The sequence below is a fragment of the Aphelocoma coerulescens genome, chromosome 13 (assembly GCF_041296385.1).
Source record: "Aphelocoma coerulescens isolate FSJ_1873_10779 chromosome 13, UR_Acoe_1.0, whole genome shotgun sequence".
Lineage (NCBI taxonomy): Eukaryota > Metazoa > Chordata > Aves > Passeriformes > Corvidae > Aphelocoma > Aphelocoma coerulescens.
In genome coordinates, this window is record NC_091027.1 from 15,930,886 (window position 1) to 15,956,841 (window position 25,956).

The 25,956-nt window shown below is 59.7% G+C and overlaps 4 protein-coding genes across 6 annotated transcripts; 1 reads left to right on the forward strand and 3 right to left on the reverse strand.

Moving 5' to 3' along the window:
- Positions 1–136: 136 nt before the first annotated feature.
- CD14 (CD14 molecule) lies at positions 137–3,338 on the forward strand. 2 transcript variants are annotated; one of them, XM_069028898.1, is made up of 2 exons: positions 137–425; positions 1,208–3,338. In XM_069028898.1, the coding sequence occupies exon 2, from the start codon at positions 1,225–1,227 to the stop codon at positions 2,572–2,574; it is 1,350 nt and encodes a 449-aa protein (XP_068884999.1). In that variant the 5' UTR covers positions 137–425; positions 1,208–1,224; the 3' UTR covers positions 2,575–3,338. The 2 variants fall into 2 exon arrangements, with proteins under 2 accessions (XP_068884999.1, XP_068885000.1); XM_069028899.1 differs by having other exon boundaries at positions 137–306.
- Positions 3,339–10,675: 7,337 nt separating this feature from the next.
- SLC35A4 (solute carrier family 35 member A4) lies at positions 10,676–12,506 on the reverse strand. Of its 2 annotated transcripts, XM_069029091.1 has the most exons (2): positions 12,368–12,506; positions 10,676–12,283 (listed from the first exon to the last, which is right to left on the reverse strand). In XM_069029091.1, the coding sequence occupies exons 1-2, from the start codon at positions 12,491–12,493 to the stop codon at positions 11,546–11,548; spliced, it is 864 nt and encodes a 287-aa protein (XP_068885192.1). In that variant the 5' UTR covers positions 12,494–12,506; the 3' UTR covers positions 10,676–11,545. The 2 variants fall into 2 exon arrangements, with proteins under 2 accessions (XP_068885192.1, XP_068885191.1); XM_069029090.1 differs by having other exon boundaries at positions 10,676–12,506.
- Positions 12,507–12,566: 60 nt separating this feature from the next.
- Positions 12,567–13,678, reverse strand: LOC138118229 (SLC35A4 upstream open reading frame protein). Its single transcript, XM_069029092.1, has 3 exons — positions 13,628–13,678; positions 13,429–13,527; positions 12,567–13,264 (listed from the first exon to the last, which is right to left on the reverse strand). Exons 1-3 carry the CDS (start codon positions 13,640–13,642, stop codon positions 13,067–13,069), a joined length of 312 nt encoding a protein of 103 aa, XP_068885193.1. The 5' UTR covers positions 13,643–13,678; the 3' UTR covers positions 12,567–13,066.
- Positions 13,679–17,629: 3,951 nt separating this feature from the next.
- Positions 17,630–24,995, reverse strand: STING1 (stimulator of interferon response cGAMP interactor 1). The gene is given in 8 exon segments (XM_069028841.1): positions 17,630–18,793; positions 20,178–20,364; positions 22,199–22,437; positions 22,595–22,703; positions 23,540–23,717; positions 24,316–24,614; positions 24,847–24,956; positions 24,959–24,995. Coding segments are annotated over 8 exon segments (1,353 nt in total). The 3' UTR covers positions 17,630–18,599.
- Positions 24,996–25,956: the final 961 nt, after the last annotated feature.

The following is a 25,956-nucleotide window of genomic DNA, read 5'->3' on the forward strand; positions in this document are numbered from 1 at the left end:
TGACTTGGGTGGCTCCGGTCCTGCTCAGGAAGTCACGCCGTGGAGCCAGGGCTGTGCCCGGGATCCGCGCTCGAGGTGTCTGCCCAGCCCCGGGCGGGGGGACCCGACCGGGCAGCACCAGCTGCGGGAGCTCCAGCACAGCTGGAGCACAGCTGGAGCACCGAGGGCTCACCCGGCGGGAGGCTGGGCAGGGTCGGGCGCCGGACGGAGCTGAGCACTTGGAGCCTTTGGCACCTCAGGCCGAGATTTGGCAGCAGCAGCAGGAAGAGCCGTGGAGCAAGGAAACGTTTCGGTGTGAGCTGGCCGGTGAGTCACCGGACAAACTCATCCCGCTCCTGCGCCCCGCAGCGAGGGGCGCTTGGTGCAGGTGCCGGAGGAGAGCTTCTCCCCGGGAGGGTGGTGCAGCCCCGCGAAGGCACGGACAGGTAGGGAGAGCTCCGTCCTCGGTGGGCTTCGGGATGTGGTCAGAGAAAGCGGTGGCTGATCAGGGCTGGTGCCAGCGACAGATCTGCCCGGAGCAGGAGGCTGCACTGGGGACCCCCAACGACCCCCTGCCACTCAGCAGAGCTGAGTCACCACATTTTTAGGAGCCTTTAATTTTTGCTTGCTGCTTCTTTTGTAATCAAAAAGATTTTTTTTTTTTGTCTGATCAGAGATCAGACTGTCTTAGCTGACCAGCATCTGGTGCTGACAGAGATGTGTTCAGACCCTCAGGGGTCATTTTCTACCACCCCTTTGGGGTCTGGTCATGAATCAAATCACAGGGTGAGGAAGGAGAAAACATGAAGCCCTCTGTTGCAATTTCCTGCCCCATATTACAGAGGAACAAACAGAGCTGGGGCTCTCTCCGTGGTCTCTGGTGGTTACAGACTGGTTTCGCTGTCTGTAACTCCGCATTCGTAGTTTTTCCTCTTTCCGTGGCATTTCCTGGAGTGGGAGCCTGCAGCAAGGCAGCCCAGGCAGGACAGTGCAGAGCCTTGGGAGACTCCCTGCTGAGGAATGGGTGGCACAGGTGCAGCTCCTGGGCGTTTGGCCGCTGGCCTGAGCACTGCCCGAGTGGTGGCTCAGTGGCCAGGCAGGTGCAGGAGGGATGAGGGCAGTGCCCTGTCCCCGAGGGGTGGCTCTGCAGGGCTCAACCTGCCCGAGCCATCCCTCCAGTCTGGGTCAGAGTGGTCCCCTCAGCTGCCATTCACCGTTTCTCCTCCAGTTTTTAGGTTGTTCACCATGAGTGTGGCTGTGCTCCTGCTCCTAGGGCTAGGGCTGCTGGAGGCAGAAGGCAGAAGGAACCGGTGTTTCTTCAACCGCACTCAGGAGTACTGCAAGTGCTACAACCTGTCCGAGGAAACCATCGGCAGCATCATCCAGTGCCTCCCAGCAACTGTGGTGGAGTTTCAGGGTGGAGATCTGGAGAAATATATAGCCTTCCCCATTGGGGACCTGGACTCCTCTGCCATTGAAACTCTGGACTCCCTTACCATCCAGAAAGTAATAATTGGAAATGTCCTGGTGCCTGAGATACTCCTTGCCCGTGTTCTGAGGTTCTTCTCCTACACCCACGTGCAGGAGCTGGCCTTTGAGAGCTGCATTTTCCAGGGGACAGGCAACTGGAGTGACATGGATGGCCAGAACTTGCCCATACTGTCCCTGAGCTTCCACAATGTGACATCTGCCCCACTGACAGGCCAGGAACAGGCCTTCTCCAGCCTGAGCAGCTGGCTGGGGACCCTGGAGGAGCTGGCTGTCACCGGCTCCCGCATCACCAGCCTGCCCTGTGCCATCGGGAGGGTGTTCAGAACTCTGCACTCCCTGGACCTGGCACAGAACAGCCTCGGGGATGGAAGCCTGAGCCCTGCCTTCTGCCAGGGAGCTTTCCCTCAGCTCCAGGAGCTGAGCCTGCGCCACAACAACCTGAGGTCCTACCACAGCATGTGCAAGGGCGTGGAGCTGCTGCTGGAGCTCCAGCACCTCGATCTCAGCCACAATGAGCTCACGGCAGACCCATCCCCCTCGTGCCAGTGGCCAGCATCCCTCCGGCATTTTAACCTGTCCAACACTGGCTTGGATGAAGTGCCGTCACCACTGCCTCCCAAACTCGAGGTGTTGGACATGAGCCACAACCACCTCCATGCTGTAGACATCTCCCTCAGCTCCCTGAAGAAGCTCTTCCTGGACCAAAACCTGTTGCAGGCTGTCCCCTCCATCAGGAATTACCCCATGCTGGACACCCTTCACCTGGACAACAACTCCATTACAGAGCTGCCGAGGGATGAGGTGAAGCTCCTGGGGCGCCTGCAGGACGTGGCTGTGGCTGACAACCCCTTCAGCTGCTCGTGCTCTGGGGCCGGGGCGCTGCAGGCGCTGGCAGCCGCGGGGCACCTGGGGCAGGGCTGGCCCGGGGACTACAGGTGCCACTCCCCAGCTCAGTACCAGAGCTGGCCGGTGGCACAGGTGCCGGTGTCGGTGCTGCGCTGTGACCCTGCCGCCGTGGTGGCCCCGATCTGCGTCATCCTTGCCCTGCTCGGCCTGGCCGGAGCTGTCTATGTGGCCAGGGCCAGGCCCTGCCGCAGAGCCTGAGGGGTGCCTGGACCCTTCCCACCGGTGCTTCCCCACTGGAGCTCTGTGGGAAGGCTCACAGGCCCCCCTTCTGCTGAGGGGCCCTTGGTGTCCCCCGTGTGGGCTCTCCTGTGGAGCAGGGCTGTCCGCAGGATGATCCCGCTGTGCCTGTGCCCAGCCAAGTGCCGGGGCACCCCTCACTTCAAGCCCCAGAGCTGCACCCTCCCATAGGGGATTTCCATGTGGCCAACTCCAACTCCCCAAGCCCCACCATGCCCCCATCGTTCCTGCCATGTCCCCTGCCCTGGGCAAGAGGAGTTCAGCTCCATCATATTCCCACCGGTAGCACTCAGATGCCCCAAGCCTGGCTGGGATCTGCTGGTCCCTGCCCAGAGCCCCCCCAGCCCAGCCATCCTTGGAGCCTCCATGGCCCCTGTGCTGATCCTCCCTCTCCTCACCTGCAGCTGTGGCTGGGCCAGGATGTCAGGTTTGCCAGGAGGCTGCTTGGCTGCTTTTCAGCCTAAGAGAACAACCACAAAAGACAGGAAAATGACTAAATTAAACACCCCTGCACACAAATGCTAATGAGCAGGAGCAGCTCCTTAGACCTCGACCTGAGGAACTGGTGGATGAGTCCAAGTGGGACCTTGAAGAGGTTCAACCAGAAACTTTTTTAAGTGATAGGAAGAAAATGTGTTTATTCTGGTTCTGGGTTATTCAGAGAATATCTCATAGTAAGGAGAAAGTGGATTATGGGATGCTGAGGGAGAGCCCGGGAATGCAGGACTGGGGAATATTCAAAGGAAGGGGGTGGGTGGGGAAGGGACAGGCATGGGAAAATGGGGATGGAGGAGAATCATAGAATCACAGGATAGTTTCAGTTGGAAGGTACCTTAAAGATCATCTCATCCCAGCCCCTGCCATGGGCAGGGACACCTTCCACTAGCCCAGCTTGCTCCAAGCCCTGTCCAAGCCCTTGGACACTTCCAGGGATGGGGCTGCCACAGCTTCTCTGGGGAGCCTGTGTCAGGGCCTCCCCACCCTCACATGGAAGAATTTCTCTCCAATATCCCACCTAACCCTGCCATCTGTCAGTGTGAAGCCATTCCCCCTTGTCCTGTCACTCCATGCCCTTGTAAAAAGAAGGGAGTGGTGGCAGGCAGGCAGTGCTCCCCTGGCCAAGCCCTGCTCTTCTTCCCCAGGGCCTGTTGTGCCTCTACATTAAAGTCTCTGCCTGGGTGTTTCCTGTGTCTCTCCCTCGCTCTGTTTGGGCACAGGTACACATGACCTGCAGGCAAACACAGCCTGGGCTGGCTGGGGGTGGGGGGAAACCGTGTGGGAAGGATCAAGGCTGGAGCTGGAGAGCGGCTGAACAGGGCACAGGGTCCAGGTGTGGATGGTGACGGACTCGGGGGCTGCTGCTGCCCAGGGGCCCCCGGGTGTGTCCCTGCCCGGGGTCGAGGGGCTCTGGGGCTGTGCCACCAGCCCTGAGCAGCCAGAGGGGAGGCTGGGGCCGTGCCCTGGGCTGTGCGAGGGTGGTTGGTGGTTCAGGTGTTGGCGACGGCCCCACTCTGCTGGTGTTAACCAGGGCTGCTCAACAGGGTGTCCCTGCACCTCGGGCATCCTGGGCTGGCTGGACATGGAACAGGAGCAGCAGCTGCTGGCTGATGGATGAGGAAGGAAAAATCACTGTCTCCTGAATCCTAGGCTTTGCTATCTCTTGGGAGCACCCACATGGGGCCGTCTGCCTGGTCAGGGCCAGGCCCTGCCACAGGGCATGAGGGGGATGTGTGGCCATTCTCACTGCTGCTGCCCCATGGGTGCTCTGTGGGAAGGCTCACAAGACCCCCACGTGCTGGTGAGAGGCTCTTGGAGTCCCCGGTCTGGACTCCCCTATGGAGCAAGGCTTTCCCCAGCATTATCCCACTGTGCTGTGCCCAGCCAAGTGCTGGGGAACCTCTCAAGGCCCCATGCCATGATCTGTCCCAGGGCTCCACCCTCCCAAAGGGTTTTCCCTCTGGCCAGTTCCAACTCCCCAAGCCCCAGGATGCCCCCATTGTCCCTGCCATGTGACCTGCCCTGCTCCTGACGGACTCCCCAGTGCTGCCTGTTCCATCTGTGTCCAGCTGGGATCAGCCTTACACCTAAGGCACGGATGAAGTGGTTTTGGCAGGGCAGGGTCTCATTCTATACAGGGAACGGGCAGCCAGAGGGACATGTGTGCATCTGCTCCTCCTGGCCCTGTCCAAAAGCAGGGCAGGGGCTGTCCTGGGCCCTCTCTCCTGGCCCCCACCATCTGCATTTCCACGGACAGTGGAGATCCTCAGCATTGGCATTTCCTTCTGCCCTCTCTTGCTGTGACTGCTCTCCAGTGATTCTGTGGTCACTTCTTGTGACAGCGTGTACGGTTGTCCAATGTCCCTCATCTCCCAGCCATGGCTGACAGAGATGTCCCTCCTGAAGCCAGGAACACCCCAGTGGTGTGAGAGGCTCCAGGCACCACCCTGCCCTCTGTGGTCCTATTGATTCCTTGGCCAGCAGGGCTCAGCCCCTGGAGCAGGGGACCTCCAGGCTGGGTCTGGCTCTGCCCACACCCATCAATAATGCAGGAGAACCGGATCCCTGCGTAACCCCATCCCTGGCCTGGGCAAACAGCAGCTCACAGGCAGTTGCTGCCACACTGCCCATGGACGAGGTGAGTGCCGTGGTGGGGACAGCCCATGCTGGCTTGGAGGGATCTGTCAGGGGCTGGCCAGCTCCTTGGGGGCTCATCCAGCTCCTGGTGGGTGCTGAGGTTGTGGCTCCTTCCCCCTCTGTCCCGGCAGGCCCAGCAGGATGTCAGTGTGCGAGCAGCTCTGGGACTCCACCAGGCAGCAGGTAGAGCTCAGGACACCCCAGAGCCTTCACCTGAACCCCCATGCCAGGCAACAGGGGGACAGGGCAGCAACCACAGCCGTGGTGGCACTGCGACCACTGGCCAAGCCGTGGGCTTGGTCTGGGCAGTGCTGACAGGGACGGGGTGTCCTCCCCATCCTGGTGGCTCTGAGTCATAGCAGGAGGGCTTGGGAATGATGTGAAGCCCTGGGATGTGGCTCCAGGCTGCGAGGGGGGCAGGACAGGGCTGGGGCAGGTGGGGGTGACCCCCCCACCCCATCCCACACTCGGTGTTTTCAGGGCCAGGGGAAAGCTGGGTGGACAGCAGCAAGGACCCCCTACAGCTCCTCTTTGCTGGGAAGGAGCCTCAGGTGAGAGCTGCAGGGCAGGGACATCCAGGGCACGAGGGTCCCTGGGGAACCAGGTGGGAGCAGGGGCTCTGTCCCACCGCCTGCCATGCCTGGGACCCTGAGAGGAGCTGAGCTCTTGGGCTGATCCTGCCCTACACCCCTATGGGCCCCTCCCTTGTAGGGGACTCCTGGGGGTTCCCAGAGAGCAGGGGAAGGGAGGGCGTCTCCCCTCACCCCTGCCAGTGCCAGGCCCTCTGTGCCACCCCTGCCATCTCCATCCCAGCGTGCCCAGTCTCTCCTTTGCCCTGCACTGGTCGTGCTGGGATAGGGGAAAGCTGAACAATATCCCCCTTCCTCACACCAGGAGAGCTGCCTGACTGTTGATGGCATCTTCCACTTGGATGCAGGACAGGTACCCTGGACCCCAAGTCCTTCTCTGGATGGTACCCCATCCCCAGCCTTGTGAGCCAGGGCCACCTGCACCATGCTGTCCGTGCCATGCTGTGGCTGCCATGGCTGTGCCATGCTGGCTGTGCCACGCTGGCTGTGCCATGCTGACCCTGCTCTGCTGGATATGTCTCTCCTACCAGGAGAAGGTCCTGGAGCTGGTAAGACCCCAGCTGGCCCTGGTTCCCCTTGGCTACAGCATGTCCCTGCTGCTGTGGGACCCCCATGGCCCTGGGACACAGTTGCCCTTCCAGAGTGTCATCTGGCAGGTGAGGGCACAGGGGAGAGATGGCAGGGACAGGCGACAGCACAACTGTGCAGTGCTGGGCTCCTGGGTCACCCAACGGACCCTGATCTCACCAGGGCCAGGGTGAGACCCAGCCATGGGTCCCAGGAACCAACAGCTCCCAGCTTGTCCACAGGTGATTGACACCATCTTCCAGGAACTGGAAGCCTTGGGGGATGACACACAGAGCCTGCAGACAGTCAGTCTGGTCCAGGTAGGGCAGGAGCAGGGCAGGATGTCCTGGGATGAGGGTCCCATTCCCTCTCTGCCACTGCCTGGACCCTGCTGTGCCAAGGGCACATATTGCCCTGTTCTGGCACCCAGCCCTCTCATCCAGATGGTCACCAGGGACTGGAGACCTTTGGACCCCAGGTGTTCTCACCTCTTTCCAGGACTTCCCAGATATGGGAAGCCTTGGCTGCCCACAGAGCATCTCCCAGGCTCCAGCAGCATGGTGGGAACAGGGGAGCCCTCTAACCCCTTCCTGCTCACATCACAGCTGGGCTTTCCAGGCCAGTCACTTTTCCCTGTGGCCTGAAGGCCCCTCCAGTGTGGCCTTGATTGGCACAGGAGTGATGCCAGCTCCTGCCACTGGGCTGGGTCCTGCCCTTTGGCTCTGGGATGCTGCTGGGGACCTGATAAGCTCCACACAGGGCTCGGGTGTTCCCGGGTCTCTGCCCTTCCCTGGTGCCAGGGCTGGAAAAGCTGGGAGTTACCCCAAAATCAGCCTTTCTCAGCCCTCACCTGTGCATGGCCACAAGCAGTCCAGGCCTCTGGTGAGTGTGGGATGCCAGCAGACCCCTCTTCCTGCCCTCCTGCCTAATGCAGCCCCCTCATTCCAGGTCAGCACCCACGACAAAGCCTGGGACCTGCTCCATCCCGATGGCCGAGCCCTGCAAGTGATGGATGTGGCACCCCTGGGCCTGTAGGTACCTGATGCCCCATGGCTGAGCAGCTGCTCCTGGGGGCTGGTACCCCAACATCAGGAGTGGGGCTGGGCAGGGAGCATGGCCAGGGGTGTTCCTCAGCAAGTCCAGGAGGTGGATGTGAATGGAGGTGACCCTCCTCCCTTGCTCTTGTCTCCCTCTGCTTCCAGGATGGTGGAGGAGGCAACAGAAATGGCCGTGCCCGATGCCCAGGCTGCCATCAGTGCCTATGCCAGGGGGCTGGGTGCCCTCCCAGCGCTGTTCCAGGGGTCTTCTCAGCAGCCCCTCGCAGATGGGCGCTCAGCCGTGCAGGGGTGAGGGATTTGGCCCAGATGCTGCAGGTCGGGAAGGACTGGGCCATGGCGTGCTGGGGCTGGCTCCACTGCAGCTCCCACACTGGCCTCTCCCCAGGGCCGGCAGCCTCTTCACTCTCACCGTGGAGCAGGAGCTGGAGGGTGGCAGGCGCCAGCGCTCGGCCCTCAGGATCCTGGTGTCCCCAGGGGCCACCGGGCCCTGCCCCAGGCTGTACGTACTGGGGCTGAGCCGTGTCCCCGCTCCGGCACGCCTGCGTGCCTGCTGTGGGTCAGGGAGTTCCACACCTGGAGGTGAAGCAGGAGGGACACCCCAGTGGGAGCCCGTGCTGGGAGGCAAGGGGGTGTCCCCACTCCATGGGGACATGGGCCTGGGGACATGTGTGGCCAACCCATCCTTGGGCTCCTGTGGGTTGGGGCTCAGCCTGCCTGGCACTGCACCACTCTCCTGGGGTGCGTCTCCCCATGTGCAGGGAGTGCAGGGAACCTGATGCTGTCTGCCTGCCGTGGATCATGGAGCGGCTGCTGGAGGGGAACAGCCTGACCTTCCTGCTGCTGTGTGTGTCGCTGCCAGGTAGCCCCTGGGACTGGGACACGCTGCGCCTGCCCCCTCCCTGGGGATTCCCCCCATCCTGCCCCACACCTGGCACTCGGTCCCTGGCTGCTGCCTGGGGACACCTGCAGTCACTGCAGGCTGGACACCAGCTCCCCTCATCTCCATCGCATTGGGATCCCTGTCCTGGTGGGTCCCCCCTGGCCCCTGCCCAGGGCTCGCTGTTCTCCCAGACACCTCCAGAGAGGAGATCCTGGGAGCCCTGGGACTGGCTGAGAGGGTGAAGGGGCTGGCCAAGACCATCTCTACCACACTCTGGGACCCTGCGGAGGAGATCGCGGCGCGCCGGAGGGAAATCCGAGGGCTGCGGATGGAGCTGCTGGCCGCAGCCGGCCTGCCTGAGCAGAAGACAGCTGTGGCCCAGCTGCAGAGGGCCCTGCAGGAGCTGCAGGTGAGGAACGCCCCTGGATCCACGTGGGACCAGGATGGCACTCATTCCCTGGGCTGGGGAAGGTCCAGGCTGCTGACCCATCCTGGTGTCAAGACCCTTGTCCAGCACTGAGGGCAGGGCCTGAAGCTGCCCCAGGGGTGAGATGTGTCCCTGGAGCCATGCCAGGCCTGGAGGTCTGAAACACCCCAACAAGGACCTCCAGTTCCCCTTTTCCAGGTGCTGAAGAGTCAGAGGTGGGAGAAAAAGCAGGCAGCAGCCGAGGTACTTGGCACAAGAGAGATGCACCAGCCCAGTGCCAAGGTGGGCAGAGGTCCGGCCAGGCCCCCTCATCCAGGGATAGTCCAAGTCCAGGAGAAGCCCAGCTGTGTCCCTGTAACATCTCCTCCTTCTCTCACAGGACCAGGTCTCTGCAGGGAATACAGCACCAGGCCAGCAGCCTGGGACCCAGACACCCCTGACCAGTGCCAGCCTGGAGCCAGCAGGGCCAGAGCGTGGGGCCAGGCACGCATCCCACGCCTGGGTGGAGAAAATGTGGGCACGGAGCATGGCTTTACAGGGTGGGAAAGGCCTCACTCTCCATCTGAATGTCCTTCTTCAGCCCCCCACGTCACACTCATCCTCCTCCCCTGTCCCCACACAGCAGGACAGGGTGACAGCAGGAGAAGCCAGGGAGGGGACAGCCAAACTCTGGCCAGCGCAGGGCAGGGGCTGCTCGAGGAGCCATCCCAGAGTGAAGTGCCACAGCCACAGCCCGGGGGTGACAGCGTGAGTGGGAGCCCACAGGGTCCCGGCGCAGGGCCAGCTCTGTGCTGCCAGCACTGGGTCCTGGTGCCATCCAAGCCCGCTCTGCTGTCTGCCAGGCAGGAAGCCAGGGCCAGCCGTGCCCATCCCCAGAGGTCCAGCACGCTCTGGCCAGGGCACAGCGGCAGCGGCTGCGGGCTCAGCACTGCTGGAAGCTCCAGCGAGAGCTCAGGACCAGCGCCGTGCCAGCCCAGGAGCACAGCGGAGAGGTGGGCACAGGCAGAGCCCAGCACTGAGAGCTCCAGCCTCTCCTCCTCCCCTGGCACAGCCCAAGGGAGCAGGGACACCCTGGAGCTGCCCTGACCTTGTCCCTGCCCCCGCAGTGGGACACAGAGCGCTGGCAGCGGGAGGTGACCGCGCTGGGCCTGAGCCTGGAGGCAGCGCTGCGGGAGCGGGAGGCGGCCGAGTGGGATCTGGAGGCCCTGCTGCGGAATCACCACCAGGAGATGCAGACCTACAGGCAGCACCTGCTGCAGGTGGGCACACAGGGCTGGGGACACCCCTTCTGGCTGTGCCAGGGCTGTGCCACACCACCTTGGGTATCCTGCAGGTGCTCCGGGACCAGCAGCGCCTGGCAGAGGAGCAGCGGGAGGCCCTGGAGCGCCGGCACCGGGCGCTGCTGCAGGAGGTGCTCCGGGACGCGGTGGAAGTCGCCGAGCACAACCAGCACCTGCGGGACACCCGACGGGCAGGCACGGCTGATGCCACCACACAGACCCCCTGAGCCATGTCAAGGGCATGGGGACAGCTGGCCTGGCAGGACGGGGTCCCTGCAGACCCCTCCCTGCACTGAGCCACCAGTGATGCCGGGAGACTGGCCAGCCCCAGTCACATGAGTTATCCCAGGCACAGCCTCCCCTTCTGCCCACTCTGGCTGCTGCTCCCTAGAGAAACCTGGCCCAGGGAGGGAAAACCCTGCTCTGTGCTGGGAAGCTGCCTGTGGGAGCACAGGCTCGGCCTGGTGGGAAGGCTGGCAGCCCCCAGCTGCGGCCACATGGAATAAACTGAGTGCCCCTCACCCATGAGTGTTGTCAGGTTCAGACACACCCCTGGCCCCCAAATCTGTCCCAAGGGGCACAGACACCATCCCACAGGGAGGGCAGACACAGGACAGACACACAGATGCTGTTGAACCGCAGCTTTAATACCCCAGGTGGCCTCTGCCTGCCAGGAACTTGGTACAAATTTGGGGGGCATCCCCCTTTTGGGAGCAGGTGAAAGTTCCCACATGCCCCAGCCCCTGTCTGCTCTGGAGAGACACTGTGCCCAGGAGGGGAAACTAGCCTGAGGACAGTGGGGCTCCAGCCAGGGGCTAGGCTGGAACACTGTGGAGGTGGGAGAGGCCCAGGGAAGCAGCACCAGGAATGGTAGGGATCAAGCAGCATCCATGGGAGCTGAAACGACACCAGGCCCATGCTGGGCTGGCAGGAGGTGTGGCAGGACCAGTTACTGCCGAGCATTCCCAGGCCACTGTGGTGTGGGGAAGCAGCTTGAGGACATGGGACACAGAGTCCCTGAATCATTTAGGTGCAAAAAGACCTCTGAAATCAAGTCCAGCCTGTAAGCCAACATCACCTTGTCAACTAGACCATGGCATTAAGTGCCACATCCAGTCCTTCCTTAAACACTTCCAGCAATGGTGATTCTACCACCTTCCTGGGCAGCCCCTTCCAGTGTTTAATCACCCCTTCTGTGAAGAAATTACTACTCAGTCTGAACCTCCTCTGGCACATCTTGAGACTATGAGACATGCACAAGGGATTCGGGACCCCCGCTAAGGCTGGGCATGCCTGATCCCATGGGAACCCCATGGCACAGAGGCTGTCTGGGCTGGAGCAGGGCCCAGTTTCCCCATGGAAGCAGGGACAGGGTGCTTTCCCCCTCAGCACTCCGCCTTGGGGGGGTCCTTGGAGCTGTGCAGGTGCCCACCAGGAATGATTCCAGCCCTGAGGAAGGACTGGGGCTGCCCAGACACGTGGGAGGGAGGCAGTGGCTACGTGACTCCGTAGTACAGGTACACAGCCAGGCCGATGCACGCCACGGCCACGAAGAAGAGGAGGGTGAGCTGCAGGTTGAAGAGGGCAACAGAGAGGAGGGCGTTGACCAGGATGGAGCAGGAGATGATGAAGAGCCTGGTGATGTTGCTGCTGTGCTTCATCACCACGGACATGATGAGGCCATTCAGAGCCTGACTGAGCACGACCAGCAGCACCCATAGAGAGAAGCCCTCCAGGAACCTGCCCTCCGTGGTGCTCCACAGGGAGCCCATCAGGTTCAGCAGGACCCCAAAAAAGTACAGAAAGATGTTCTGGAGGCTGAGAGGCAGCGCCTGGGTTTTCAGGATGGCTTCGGTGTAGACAGCAGACAGGCCGGAGATGAGGCAGTACACGGAGAGCAGCAGCAGCCCCACGGGCGTGACGTGCAGGTGCATCCCAGCAGGGTCACTGGGCCCCCGCAGCCCCCCAAAGCTGTAGGTGACACCGGCAGCCAGCAGCAGCAGCAGGGCCAGCCAGCGGCGCGGGCCCAGGCGCCGGCGCAGCAGGAGGCTGTAGAGCAGCGCCGTGCTGACGATCTTCAGGTTACTGAGCACCTGGAAGGTGCTGGGGTCCATGAAGAGCTGCATGTGCACCACCAGGTTGTTGTTGGCAGCGTAGAGCAGGGCCGAGAGGGCGAAGGGCACGGCGTGACGCCAGGACACCGCCGCTCCCAGCGGCTCCCGCGCCCCGGCCAGCTGGAACAGGAGGGACAGCATCAGCTTGGTCAGCTCCACGAGGACCACCATGGATGTGGAACTGAAGGGGATGGCCCCATCCACCTTGCAGAGGGTCAGGAGGGGGGCGTGGGAGCCATAGATGGCCACAGACAGCAGCAGCATCAGTGCCCACAGCCCCCTCTGGAGCAGCCTGTTGGCAGAGCCAGCAGCATTCCCAAACATCCCCATTTCCGGGTGAGAGCCAGCACGAGTGAGCTGCTACCAGTGTAGAGAGGCCAGACAGACTCTCACCCTGCAACACTGAAGAGACCAAATACCAAGAATTTAATGAGTGTAGTTCAAGCAGGATGTTCCCTGCAAGATTTGTGATGCAGCAGGAGAGCAGGGTGCCGTCTCTTGTTAGGAGAACTACAAGCCTTCCTGAGAAGCCACGCAAAGCACATTCCCAGGGCACAGTGTGGACTGGGTGGCAGGGCACAAGGGTTACAGGGCACACAGGTGACAGGGCACAGCAGCCCCTCAGTCTGCAGGGGCACAGGGAAAGGTGAGGGGAAAAGGCAGCCGGCAGCCCCTCAGTGCTCTCAAGCTGCTGTGGGTTAGGGCAGTGATCACTGCTGCCATGATGCCCAACAAACACCCATCGCCAGCCCCCTGACGTGCCGCAGTGGTGTGGTGCAAAGCCCTCTTCCAGGGAAAAGAAGGGTGCAGGTGATGTGCCTCCCAGAGCCCTGGGGGTGCTCTGTGCCTGCTACCTAAGGAGCACCGTTCCTGCAGTCCCTGCTGCCTCCGGGCTCCTCCTCGCTAGTCCCGACCTTTTTTCAGTGAATTCACATAGTCACGAATCGTCTTCTCAACGTTGGGCACGGCGTAGTTCTGGGCGGCGTAAATCCCCGTGCAGGTGCCGGCCACGAAGCCCAGGACAGCGGAGAAGCGGAGCTTGGCTACCAGGTATCCCGCCAGAAAGCCTTTGAGTAAGGGCGATGCCAGCAGGGACCCGTCCTGAGGGGAGAGCACAGTGAGGCACGGCCGGGCGGGACCGGGGAGGGGGCGACACAGGACGTGCCCCAGGGGTAAGTTGTGGGTTTTTTCCCTAGGATTTGTTTTTTCCCCCACCAGTCCCTCTTAAGAGGCGGCGGGCGACCCGCCCCGAGCCCACGCGTTACCTGCCCCACGCCGGCCTGCACCTCGTCCTCCACCCTGCGCTGCAGGCTCTCCAACTGCCCCTTCAGGAAGGCGAGATCCTTCAGCTTAGGCAGCGAGTCCTGCGGGAGACACGGAGCTGATCCCCGCCCCCCGCGGGAGGAACCGGCGCGGCCGCCCCGCAGCCCCGGCCGCCCCTCAGCCCCGGCCCTCCCCGCTCACCTTATCGTCCGCCATCTTGGCGCCGCCGCCGCCCGCCGCTGATTGGCTGGCGGGGACGCACGTGACACCGCCCCCTTTAGCCCCGCCGCCAAGGCGCCGCTGATTGGTTGTCGCGGAAGCGGCGCCTCCTCCCGCGCTCCGCTTCCCTCCACGGAGGCCACGCCAGACGCTGATTGGGTGGGGCGGAGTCACGTGACAGCCCCCCGCTCCCTCACACCGCCCGTCCGGCGCCATCTTGGTCGGGCGGTGGCTGCCCTTGAGGCTTTAGCGCCGTATCCGCTGCGCTGCGCCGCCTCCGCCGCCGCTCCGGGCGGCACTGACGGAGCTCATGGGCGCCCCTCAGCACTGTCAGGACTGCCAGAGCCCAGCCACCTTCCCGCCCGTGGGGACGGGATGGGTGGGGGTCCCAAGCTCCGCAGCTTCCCAGGGCTCTTCCTCCGTGAGGAGTCTGAGCCAGTCCCAGGCTTGGCCAGGGGTTTATGTCTAAAGCAGTGCAATTGAGCCTTTATACGACTTTGTCCTTCAGGATTAAGGATGGTAACCCAAAAATATTTATATAAATAAAATATTTAAATTAATGATTATAATGATTAGGCTAAAAGATCTTAATTATTTACTGCACAGTGTAGGTAGTTCTAACTACTAGAGCAGCACAATATTTTTGAAGCAATACTGATATTAAATGATATTAAAGGTAGTAAAGTAATTACTGAGCAGACACTGATGCTCCTCACCCATCTCAATGCCCGGGGCAAATCTCTCACTCAGCCTCGAGGAGTCACTCCGATGGGCACTCCTCAGCTCCAGGGAGGAATTTCCACATACACTCCCAGAAATACGAGAACGAAATCAAGAGAAGAACAAAAATGATCTTGCAGTTCTTTTCCAACCTAAATGATTCTCTGATCATCGAGTCCAACCATCAACACAGCCCTGCCAAGCCAAAAAACCATTAAAACGTTAAACAGCTCCCAGCTCCCAAGAGCCACACGTGCACGTTTTTGAGCAGTTCCAGGGACGGGGACTCCAGCACTGCCCCGGGCAGTCTGTCACAGGGCTTGACCACACTTTCAGTGGAGAAATTTTCCTGAATATTCAGTCCCTGGCACAACCTGGGGCTGTCCCGCCTGTGTCTGAGCCCAAAGCCCCACAGAGCTGTGCTGGGGCCACACTCCAGCTGACACAGCCACGGGAGGTGCCAAGGAGACCTGGACTGCAGCATTTCCAGCATGGAAAACAAGCACTGCAGAACTGCAGGCAAGGCTGAGGAACTGTGGGAAATGTTGGTTTCAGGTGCTTGGCACAATTTAATTAAAACCTGTGATGCTGGGGGTTATGTATGTGTTATTCTTGTGGGTGCTACGCTGGCACAGAGGCAGCTCCGTGAAGCCTTCTGGGCTGTCAGGCTGCTGCTCTCCAAGTTAATTTAGATACATTCCCAGCGTATATTACACTGCTTCCACTGAGCACTGGGAAGAGGAAAGGAAAGGGACTCAAGAGGCAGTGGCAGGTGCAGCCCAAAGAAGAAGCATTAATATCGTTATTAATATTAATAGCCAGTTTAACGCCAAATGTTGCTGAAGGCTGAGTGCTGAGCTGCTGTTTCCTTGCTTTGCAGGATTCCAAACTTTATCCAGAGGCAGGTGTGGACTTAGTGAACCTGATATTTTCTTCATCCGCCTCAAACTAGCCACTTTTCAAGCAGGATTTTTACTTCATGAAAGGTAAAAATGAAATGAAATGAAATGAAATGAAATGAAATGAAATGAAATGAAATAAAATAAAGCTATGTGAGTGAGTGCAAGGACCTTTCTTGGAACACAAACACAACACTTGACAATCACAACACTTCCACTTGATTGGGAAAATTTGGGTATTGGTAAAAAACGTGAGGGCAGCAGATCCCTATGATCAGTCACTGCTCTCACCTCCAGAGAGGTGAACCCATGAGCAGCCTCACCAGCACTTTCTGCAGGACAGCATGGCAGAGAGTAGGTTTATACTGGATATTGGGAAGGAATTCTTCAGGGTGCTGAGGCCCTGGCACAGGGTGCCCAGAGAAGCTGTGGCTGCCCCATCCCTGGAAGTGTCCAAGGCCAGGTTGGACAGGGCTTGGAGCAGCCTGGGACATTGGAAGGTGTCCCTGCCCATGGCAGGGGGTGGGAATGCAATGAGCTTTAAGGTCCCTTCCAACCCAACCCGTTCTGGGATTCTATGAAGATCAGTTTTTCTAGGTCCCTGCAGAGGGTCTGTGAGGGAATTCACCCCACAGCCCCCCAAGGTTACACACTAAGGCTCTGTGCTGTGTGGAGCAGCACGAATGGCTCACTGCAGGTGGTTCCTGGGATTTCTGGTGGGAAAACAGCTGGGATGTGAGGAAGGGCTGGGAGAAGCCCCGTCCCCAGCCCTGGCTGGAGGGAGGATGCAGCCATCCTGGGCCTTGCTCAGCAGGATCCAGGCTGTGAACCTCCTTCCCTGCTCCACCTGGGACCCGCTGGATTGTGGTGGCCCCTGGACCTGCTCGGCTCACCTTGCTGAGGTATGGTGCATTGCTGCTCCCCATGGATCAGGACGAGTCTGCCTCCAAGCTGGAAAGTCCTGAGCCTGAGTCAGAGCTGCTGTGGGATGCTGTGATTAGCACTAAAACTGAGCTATTTGTGCTGTTGGAAAGCTCAAGGGGAAACTGGTTATCCTGTGTTTGCCAGCTTAGCAGCGAGCTGCCACTTCTGAGGTTTGATTTTCCTGCCTCTGATCCAGCCCTGCCTCCGATTCCCACTGCCAGCAAAGGCTTTCACCTTGGCCCCGGCTGTGCCCTTGAGCAGTGGCAGGAGCTGAGCCTTTGGCTGGCAGCACGGCTGTTGCTGGAACAAGGTTGTGCTGTCAGATTTCCTCTGGGCTTGTGCCTGTCTTTCAACCTGTCCCCTGCTAATATGGCCTGAGCTTATCAGCATCTCCAGCCCAGCCTGGCTGCAGCGATGGGCGAGATAAGAAGCTTCCACATGAGAAGGGAGCAGGGCATCAAGGAGGACACGGAGTTGTGTCCCACAAGGATGGGTTTGAAGAGCCCTCGGGGGCTGCAGTGGCTTTGCTGCTCACACAGCTGCTGCTGGCTGTTCCCGTGTTGCTGAGCTCAGCCCTGCATTTCCCTTGCATCTCAGCAGGTGCCCACAGACAGCATTTGCTCTGTGCCCTTGGGAACGCTGCTCAGGTGACCAGGACCCATGTCCTGCCCACACCCCAGGGCCAGATCCCCGCTCTGCTCCCTGCACCCAGGGTGTCTCCGACCAGGAGCAGGAGGTCCCTCACCTGCTGTCTTCCCTCTCCAGTCAGTCCAGCACCAGGCACTTGGCACATCCCGGAGGCCTTGGCAAAGATTCCTGATACCTCTGCAAACCAGCTGGCTCTTTGCAGTGGCCTTTGCTGTCCCAACCCTCCCCTCACAGCCCTTTCATCTGCCGTTTTTGCACAGATGCAGTACCCAGAGATTAGGCTGCAGATTAAGGTTTTACTGCATCCTGAAATGGGTTCCAGTTCCCAGCCCCAGCAGGACCAACATGCAGCCAAATCTCCCCTTAAAGCTCGTGGGGCTGCAGCTGGGGAGAGATCTCCCACCATGTTCTCCCACACACAGGAAAGGTAGAGCCCTGCATATATAGCCCAGGTGAGGCACCTGGAATTCTGTGTTCAGTTCTGGGCCCCTCACAAGAAAGACATCGAGGGGCTGGAGTGTGTCCAGAGAAGAATGGAGCTGGGGAAAGGTCTGGAGCACAAGATGAGGAACAGCTGAGGGAGCTGAGGGGAGGCTTAGCCTGGGGAGAAGGAGGCTCAGGGGGGACTGTCTCCCTCTCTACAACTCCTTGACAGCCAGGTGGGGCTCTGCTCCCGGAGAACAAGGGACAGCAATGGAGGAAATGGCCTCAAACTGCTCCAGGGGAGGTTCAGTTTGGACATCAGAAAGAATTTATTCACAGAAATCATTGTCAGGCATTGAAATGGGCTGTGCAGGGCAGTCACTGTCCCCTTGAAATGTTAAAAAAGGCAGGGATGTGGCACCTGGGGACATGGGTTAGTGGTGGCCTTGGCAGTGCTGGGTTAACAGTTGGATTCGATGACCTTAGAGGGCTTTTCCAGCCTTAGTGATTGCAGGGTTCCATGATTCTAAAAGGAGCTGGGCAGCCAAGGGCAGGAGCAGGGTAGCCAAGGGCAGGAGCAGGGCTGTTGTTGCAGCTCCAGCCTGCACCCGCCCAGCCCTTTCCATCGGCATCTCCCCATCCTGGGTGAGCCTGCTCTGCCACCAACACTTCCCCTCAGGCTGGAGGTTCCCCTGGAAGTCCTGCACATGCTCCCTGTGCCTGCAGAAGCTGCCCCATGAGTCAGGCCATGTGGGCTGGCTGTGTTTGTCCCAGCACACACAGGCACACTTGTGGCTGGGATTTCCAAAGCCCCATCCAACACCACAGCGTATCACAGAATCATGGAATATCCTGGGTTGGAAGGGACCCACAAGGATCACCCAGTCCAACTCCTGGCCCTGCCAAGACACCCCAACAATCCCACCCTGTCCCTGAGAACATCATCCAAGCGCTCCTGGAGCTCTGGCAGCCTTAGAGCCAGTCAGTGTCCCACCATCCTCTGAGGGAAAAACCTTTTCCTATCCCACATGGGGCAGACTGCACATTGTGCCCAAGATTTAGGATACTGCAACTGGTCCCAGAGGAAAGTGCTTTATATGACACAAATCAAAGCAGATAAAAAACCAATACACCCACAGAAGAATATATGAGCTTGTACATAAGAAAGAAAATGGGAAGCATGTCACAAGGCTGTGGGCTGAGTCAGCTGCTCCAGTAACTGTGGTGCACAGGAGGTTTGTCTGGGAGCTGGGGGTCGCTGCCATGGACAGCCCGTGCTCCAAAGAGGAAGGGGGTTGGGGAAGGGTGCCTGGAGCCCCGAGGGGCGGTGAGGGGCTGTGCTAGAAGCCGTCAGTGCGCAGTGGTTGTGGCAGGTCTGACACACTGATCTGGAGGTTGAGCTCTGCTGAGTCCAGGGCCATGGATGGGGTGTGCAGGTGGTTCCCCTCAAGCATGGTGATCTCCTCACGATGCTCCTGCTGCAAGTGCCACATGATCTCTCTGGACAAGAAGCAGGTCTCTGCTTCTTCTGGCTCTGGAACAGAAGAAAGACAAAACCTACCTTCACTGGTTGTCCTAAGGCAGAGCTCTGGGCAGGGAGCAAAGTCTCTGTGAGATGCCCCAAAATATGCAGAATTTCCTGCACAGTCAAAATACAGCTTTTACTTTCCACTTTCAGCACAGCAGAGGGAAACAATTCAAACACAAAGCGCAGGGAGGAGTGTAAAATTACAGGCACTGTGTGCTGGATTCCCAGTAGTGCTTGTGATGGAAAGTGCCTCACTGGATGGAAATGCTCCTCCCCATCAGGGAGAGTGCTGAGTTTCCTCTGAAAAAAACGACATTCATTACAGCAAGATGCTGATTTCATCTGGCGGAGGTGAGGAGATGGGAGTGAAAAGATGATGGGAATGAGGGAAAGCCTCGCTCCCTCCCATGCCCTGTCAGCAGGAATGACACCAAGCCAGCACACACTCATCCCACTGCTGGGGAGGGCTTGACAGCCCCAGCAACTTCTTCCAGGAACATCAACAGCGAGGGGAGCTGCTGCTTCCCCTGGATGCCTGCTGTTACACTTAATTCTTGCAGTAGACAGCTTGTCTCAAGTCCCCTTGGGGACTTCAGCTGGGAAAACCAGTGCTGCCACCACCTTCTCTGCTCCTCAGACCCACAGCAAGAAGTCCTTGGAATCATGGAATCATGGAATACCCTGAATTGGAAGAGATCCACAAGGATCACCCAGTCCAGCTCCTGGCCCTGCACAGACACTGTGTCTGAGAGCGTTGTCCAAACGCTCCTGGAGCTCTGGCAGCCTTGGGGCTGGGACCATTCCCTGGGGAGCCTGGGCAGTGCCTGAGCACCCTCTGGGGAAGAACCTTTTCCTGATATCCAGACTAAATCCCCCTGGCACAGCTCCAGCTGTTCCTTTGGGTCCTGTCCCTGGTCCCAGGGAGCAGAGATTGGAGCTGCCCCTTGGGAGGAGCTGCAGCCTCCAGTGAGGTCTGACCTCAGTCTCCTCTGCTCCAGCTGGACAGGCCGAGTGCCCTCAGCTGCTCCTCATGTGGCCCCTCTGGGCCCTTTGCCATCCCCAGGTCCCTCCTTCGGACACTTTCTAACAGCTGTAGATCTTTCTCATATTGTGGTGCCTGAATTGCCCCAGGACTGGAGGTGAGGCTGCCCAGCCCAGAGCAGAGTGAGACAATCCCCTCCCTCACCCAGCTGGTGATGCCATGCTCAGTGATGTTCCTATTTCACGTGGGAAGGCAGCCCCTCTGTTCCTCCCATGGTAACAGGGGCCACTGTGCTCCCCTGACTGGGGACATCAGCTGTGCTCTGTACAGACCCTGATCTGAGGTCACTCAGGGCTAGAAGAGCACAGCCACTGTCCTGGGCACTCCCACCCCTTCCCCCTCACTCACCCTCGTAGGCAATGAGCCGGTAGGCATCTGCACACTCCTTGGAGCCTTTCAGGATCTCCTCCAAGGTCCTGTAGAAAAGCTTGGCCTGCTCCAGGCGTTCCTCCCGGCTGAAGGCAGCACACTCATCCTGGGACATGGCATAGAGGGACTGCAGCGGGGTGGCATATTCCACAGCACAGTACCAGAGCTGCAGGGATGGAAGGAAAAGATGTGGGGACAGGAGGACTGGGCAAAGGGCTGCTGGGGGACCCTGGCTCTGGGCAGAGCACTCAGAACCTCTCAGCGGCTCCTTGGCCTCCCTTGCACTGGTGCTGTGTGCTGGAACACGGGGACAGGGACACTGGGTCTGGCCCCAGTGTCCCCCTGCCTCGTGCAGAGCAGGGAAAGAGCAGCTGGCCTGACAGGTACAAGTGTCCCCTGTGCCAGGTGGGCTCAGGGAGCTGCATCTGCCCATGGGGTCCAGCCACTGACTTTGTCAGTGCTCCCAAGAGCAGCCTGGAGGGTGATTTTCCCCATGGAATTTTCCCCATCTCCCCTAGGGAGACATCCCTGCCCTGTGACCACACCTTCTTGGTGGCTTTCTGCTATACAAAGGACAGTGGAGGGGCAGCACCAATCTTTGCTCTCTGTGACCAGGGACAGGACCCAAAGGAACAGCTGGAGCTGTGCCAGGGGGATTTAGGTTGGATATCAGGGAAAGGTTCTTCCCCAGAGGGTGCTCAGGCACTGCCCAGGCTCCCCAGGGAATGGTCCCGGCCCCAAGGCTGCCAGAGCTCCAGGAGCATTTGGACACCGCTCCCAGGCACAGGGTGGGATTGTTGGGGTGTCTGTGCAGGGCCAGGATTTGGACTTGATAATCTTTGTGGGTCCCTTCCAACCCAGCATATTTTGTGATTCCATTATTCTAAGTCTGAGCATCCTAACAGAGTGCTGGAGGGCAGAGAAGAACATAAACATTGGAAAGGTGGAGGCACAGCTGGAAGGAGGCTGAGCAAAGAAACAAGGAGAAATCTGATAAAGCCATAAACAAGCCAAGGAGGAGCAGGGTTACCAGTAAGTCTTACACTGGGTAAACTGGAAAGTTTAAAGGAGTGAATTAGAAGGAAGAGGGACATGATCCCAAGTAAATGCAGAGAAGCAGGAAGTTCCCAGCCTTGGCAGGCAGTTACTGCCGTGCCCTGGGGCAGGTGCTGGTGCTGGGCCCTGCATCACTTGCCACTTGTGAGGGCCTGGGCAGGAAACTGAGGGGCAGCTATTACTGGAAGGCCAGGTCCAGGCTCAGAGCTGCTGGAGCTCCTGGGGAGCAGAGTGACTCAGCAGGAGCCTGGCAGAGGGAACACAGCATCCGTGCGTGCAGCGCAGCGGGAAGAACCCGCGGCCAACTGTGCTGCCCCCTGAGCAGGGCCACGAGAGGCTCGGGGTCCCTGCAGGCAGGGCTTTAGGAACAGCAGCTCAGAGCTCAGCCACTGCCAAAGGGCAAATCAGGGAACCCAGGTGAGGAGCAGAGCAATGCCTCCATCCACAGCACCAGGGTGTTCCCTCCTCCAAGGGAAAGGGCCAGGGGCCAGTCTGCCAGGAGATGTGGAAGGAGATGAACGCAATGTCAGATGGAGAGATTTAGGGCTCACCAGCCTGGAAGAGGGGTGCCTGGGGGAAAGGGGGGAGTCAAATAGTGATTCCCACAGACATCTTCAAGCACCTGTTCACAACACAAGGAAACATTCGTTCTATGGGAAGTGATGCTCTGTAGCCCACATCTGCTTTTTTCTGCTCCGTTTTCTACTCTTTTCTGGACTTAAATCAGCTCCAGGAGGGTTAAGCAAGCCCATCATCCCTGCAGCTGAGCCTGGGGGTAGTCAGCCAGCAGGAAGAATGGGACCAGAATGGGACTTCTCCATCTTGTGGAAGCCTGGTGAAAGCTGGGAGTGTCTAATAGGAGAGGGGACAGTCTCCTGTCCTTACAGCCACTGCTGGGGCCAGCAAGACTTTGGGGATGATGTTGCTGCCCTCAGCCAGCATACCTGGTTTTCTTCATCCCTGATTGCGTAGAGGCTGTGTTTGTAGACCCTCTTTTTGGTGCCAGCTCGGGCTAGGGTGGTTTCAGTGAGGTCTGTCACATACTGGATATTGCTGTCAGCTTTCTCCAGGTCATCATAGACATCACAGCTCAGAGGGATCAAGATGTGGAGCTTCCAGGTCTTCCTGCATGCCAGGAGGTTGGGATTGACTCTGCAGAATTCCTCCATGGACTTTTTCATCCCTGGTGGAAGAGAGCATCAGGCAGAGGTGCCTGGTGTGAGTACAGCTGCATTCTGCCTTGCTTCCCATTTCCCTGCTAACACTGTAAAAGTGGGAGGATTGTTATTAGGAGCTATTTCTATCTGTAGGCGTGAGAATGCAGGGAAACAGCTACGTACGTGGCAGGACTATTTTTAGATACCCAACGTAATAAGACCAGGCAAGCCCATGAGCGACGTTCTGCTTGGACCTCTCGGACATCTCAGACATCTCCACTGCTGAGGGCTTCTGTGGAGGGAAGGACAGACAGTCCAGGTGATGACGCCACCCACCCGGGCCCTTCCACAACAGTCAGTTCTCCACAGGGATTGGAGAACTCCAAAGAGATCTGGAGAGTGACCAACCCCACCAGCCCCTTCCACCACCATGCAGGGCAGTGGGGCAGAGCCCCTGACAGCCCCCACAGACAGGGGAACTGGGGCTGGAGTGAGCCAAGCATTTCCCTGGCTGCACCCTCCACTGGGATTGTGTGTCCCAGTGCAACTTGTGCATCTGCCCTGTGCTTCCAGCATGGGAGAAGAGACATCCCAGTGCCTGATGGTGGGATTCCCAGTGGTCTCTGCCAGCTCTGTGTGTGCATTTAGGTGGAGATGGGTGTCCAGTCCCACAGGCACCTGACAGAAGCACCTTCTGCAGCCTGTGTGACCCTTCCAGCCCCGCTGGGGCACAGCAGAGCCCTCCCAATGCTACAGTGGCACCTGGGGCTTGGCTCTGCCCCCACACCACACTGATAATTGGGAACACACAGGCTCTGCTTTCCCCTCAAGCAGCAGCTCGACCGACTGATTTAAAATACCCCTGTTTTTCATGTCAGGGGGCCATACCATCCCCTGGAGTGGTTGTGCTCATTAGGAGGCAGCCTGGCCCTCCTACCAACACTCCTGGCAGCACAGGGCCAGGGAGATCAGCCCTGCAGGGCTGAGCTGAGTGCTCTTCCCACCAGGCTCACTCTGAGTGGGCTGGACATGCAGAGGCCATGCAGAGCTGGCTATGTGCCCCCATGGCTGCTCAGGGATGCCGGGCTCCCTGGGCAGCCGGCCAGGCTGAAGGTGTGGGAGCCTTACCTGGAGCCCCAGGGCAAGGACGAGGAGCTGGCACAGACTGGCCAAGATGAGGTGGAGGCAGAGTGGCTGCCCATCACCGAGGAGAGCCACGTAGGCTGAGCCACAGATGAGCAGCATGGGCCCGTGCCAGCGTGGGGGGAAGCAGCTGCTCAGGGCTTTCCAGAAGCTGCCGTGGTGCCTGGATGGGAGAGGGAGATAGGAGTCAGGCTGGTGGCCACCCACCCTCTGCAGCCCACAGGGCACTGGCCAGGGCTGCTCCCACCTCCGGGCCAGTGCCACCAACCTTCCAGAGCACTACAGAGCCCTGTGGGACCTTGCCCAGCACACCCCAGTGCCCCCAGCCAGGAGAGGGCTTGGGTCCCTTGCAGCACCCGTGGGACTCAGAGGGAGCAGATGGAATGTCACCCTGGACAGCAAAGGGAGATAACAGCCCCCTGCCCTCCAGCACTGGGTGGTGGGGAAAGGCTGGGGGCCAAGATCTGTTCCCCAGGGAAAGGGCACACTAGGGAGTTACCACAGAGAGGAGACATCCATGGACATATGTGGGAGCTGGGCAGGTGGGAGTGGGGGAGAGGGTGGGAGAGGGAGCAAGAGATGAGAAGGACAGGAGGGTGATGGACGGCAGCGTGTGGTGCCGGGCACAGCACAGCATTGCCACAGAGGGCACGTGTGAGCACAGCGACCAGCAGCAAACCCCACCACACCCGGAGGGTGCAACGCCCTTGTCCCCAGGGTGGTCCCAGGAGCGCCGCAGACAGCCAGCCCCGCCGGCTCACCTGGAGTGGAGGTGGAAGATCTCCTCGGTCAGGCAGCAGATGCCCTTGAGCAGCGCCCCGATTTGCAGGGTGGCGAAGTGGAAGATGAGGCTGCGGGCGGTGGGCACGAGGGGCTCCCCGGCGAGGAGCAGAGCCCCGGCGCACAGCGCCAGCAGCACGCACACAGCGCGCTGCGCCCGCCCGCCGCGGGGCTCGGGGATCAGCGGGGCACGGCGGTGCCTCGGCCGCCACGGCTCCCGGGACATCTGCGGTGGAGATGGGGGGTCAGCAGCAGCTCGTTCCCAGCACCCACAGCAGCACTGTGGGAGCGGATAACAGCAGATCAGGGGGATGCGTGCGCCCAGCACTCACTGAGCACCCCAAAGCACACAACCCTTTGAGGAGGCTCCCCTGCGCTTCCCCCTCGGGGCTGTCCCCTGTGCCCAAATGGGCTCGGCAAGACAGAGCTTGGCTGGCCACCCTGCTCCTAAATGGATGCCAGCCCGCCCTGCTCCGCAGCCACAGGGCTGTCATTGCTCTGGCCGCACTCACCGGAGCAATTTCCAGCCACCAGTCCCGGCTTTCCCCCGCTGTGGTTCCCGGGCTCAGCGCTCCCGCCTGGGCAGCTGGGGCTCCTTCCGGAGGCCGCTGCAGACACGCACCGGAGCCTCGGCGACGTACGGGCTGGTAGAGCTGCACATCTCCCAAACCCAGGAAAGTGAAAATGAAAGGAGCTCTGGCAGCGCCAGAGCTCTCCCACGCAGGGCATCCATGAGCATCCCACAAAGGGCATCTCAGCCCACAGGAAATCCAGGCACTGGGGACTGTGCCAGGTTTCGATATCCATGAGCTTGCACGTCCTGGAAAGCCCCAAATCTGCCAGGACATGGTCGGAGTGGAACTGGAATGAGGAAGGAAACCAGACTTTATTGAGATTTTATCTGCCAAGGGCAGTAGATTCAAAGATGGCATTGATTCAGCTCAGCAGATTGCCAGGGGCAGAACAGACTCAAATCCATCTAGCAGAGGGTGGCTCACAGTGCCCTGACTGCCCCCACCCCACACACTTCCAGGAGATGCCAGCTTGAGGAGCAGTGCCCAGGGGTGCTGGCAACACAGCAGGGGCTTCCTGCAGCCAGGCTCTTGGTGGCCAGTGATGCTCTCAAGATTTCCAGTTCCTTGTTCCAAGCAGTGGTGAGGTATTCCCATCCTGGAGGAAGATGGATTAGGGAACACATACACAAGTCCCTAGGAGCAGGTGGGATGCACTCAAGGATGCTGAGGGAGATGGATGATGCCCTGGCAAGGTTCCTCTCTGATCTCTTTGGAATGTTGTAGCAATCAGGAGGTTCCTAGTGAGTGGGAGAAGGAAATCTCACACCCAGCTTTGAGGAGGTGAACTACAGCCTGCCCAATGTCACCTCTGACCCTGGGAGCATGATGCAGCAAATCCTCCCAGCAATCCCTGCCAAACACCTGAAGGGTGAGACAGGAGCAGCCATCAGGGATTTCACATCACACCTGATGGACCCGGCTACCCAGAATGGCAAGAAAACTGGCTGTGGGGATGAGGGGAGAACCTTCACTTCAGCAAAGCCCTCAGCATGGTCACCCGTGGCCTCTGGGGTGCCAAACTAGGTAGATACAGGCTGGGAAAGGGGG

Coding starts and splice junctions, on each gene's coding strand:
- CD14 (XM_069028898.1), top strand. CDS start 1,225: ATGAGTGTGGCTGTGCTCCTGCTCCTAGGGCTAGGGCTGCTGGAGGCA.
- SLC35A4 (XM_069029090.1), bottom strand. CDS start 12,493: ATGGGGATGTTTGGGAATGCTGCTGGCTCTGCCAACAGGCTGCTCCAG.
- LOC138118229 (XM_069029092.1), bottom strand. Junction 13,265..13,428: donor TGCAGGCCGGCGTGGGGCAG/GTAACGCGTGGG, acceptor CTCTCCCCTCAG/GACGGGTCCCTGCTGGCATC.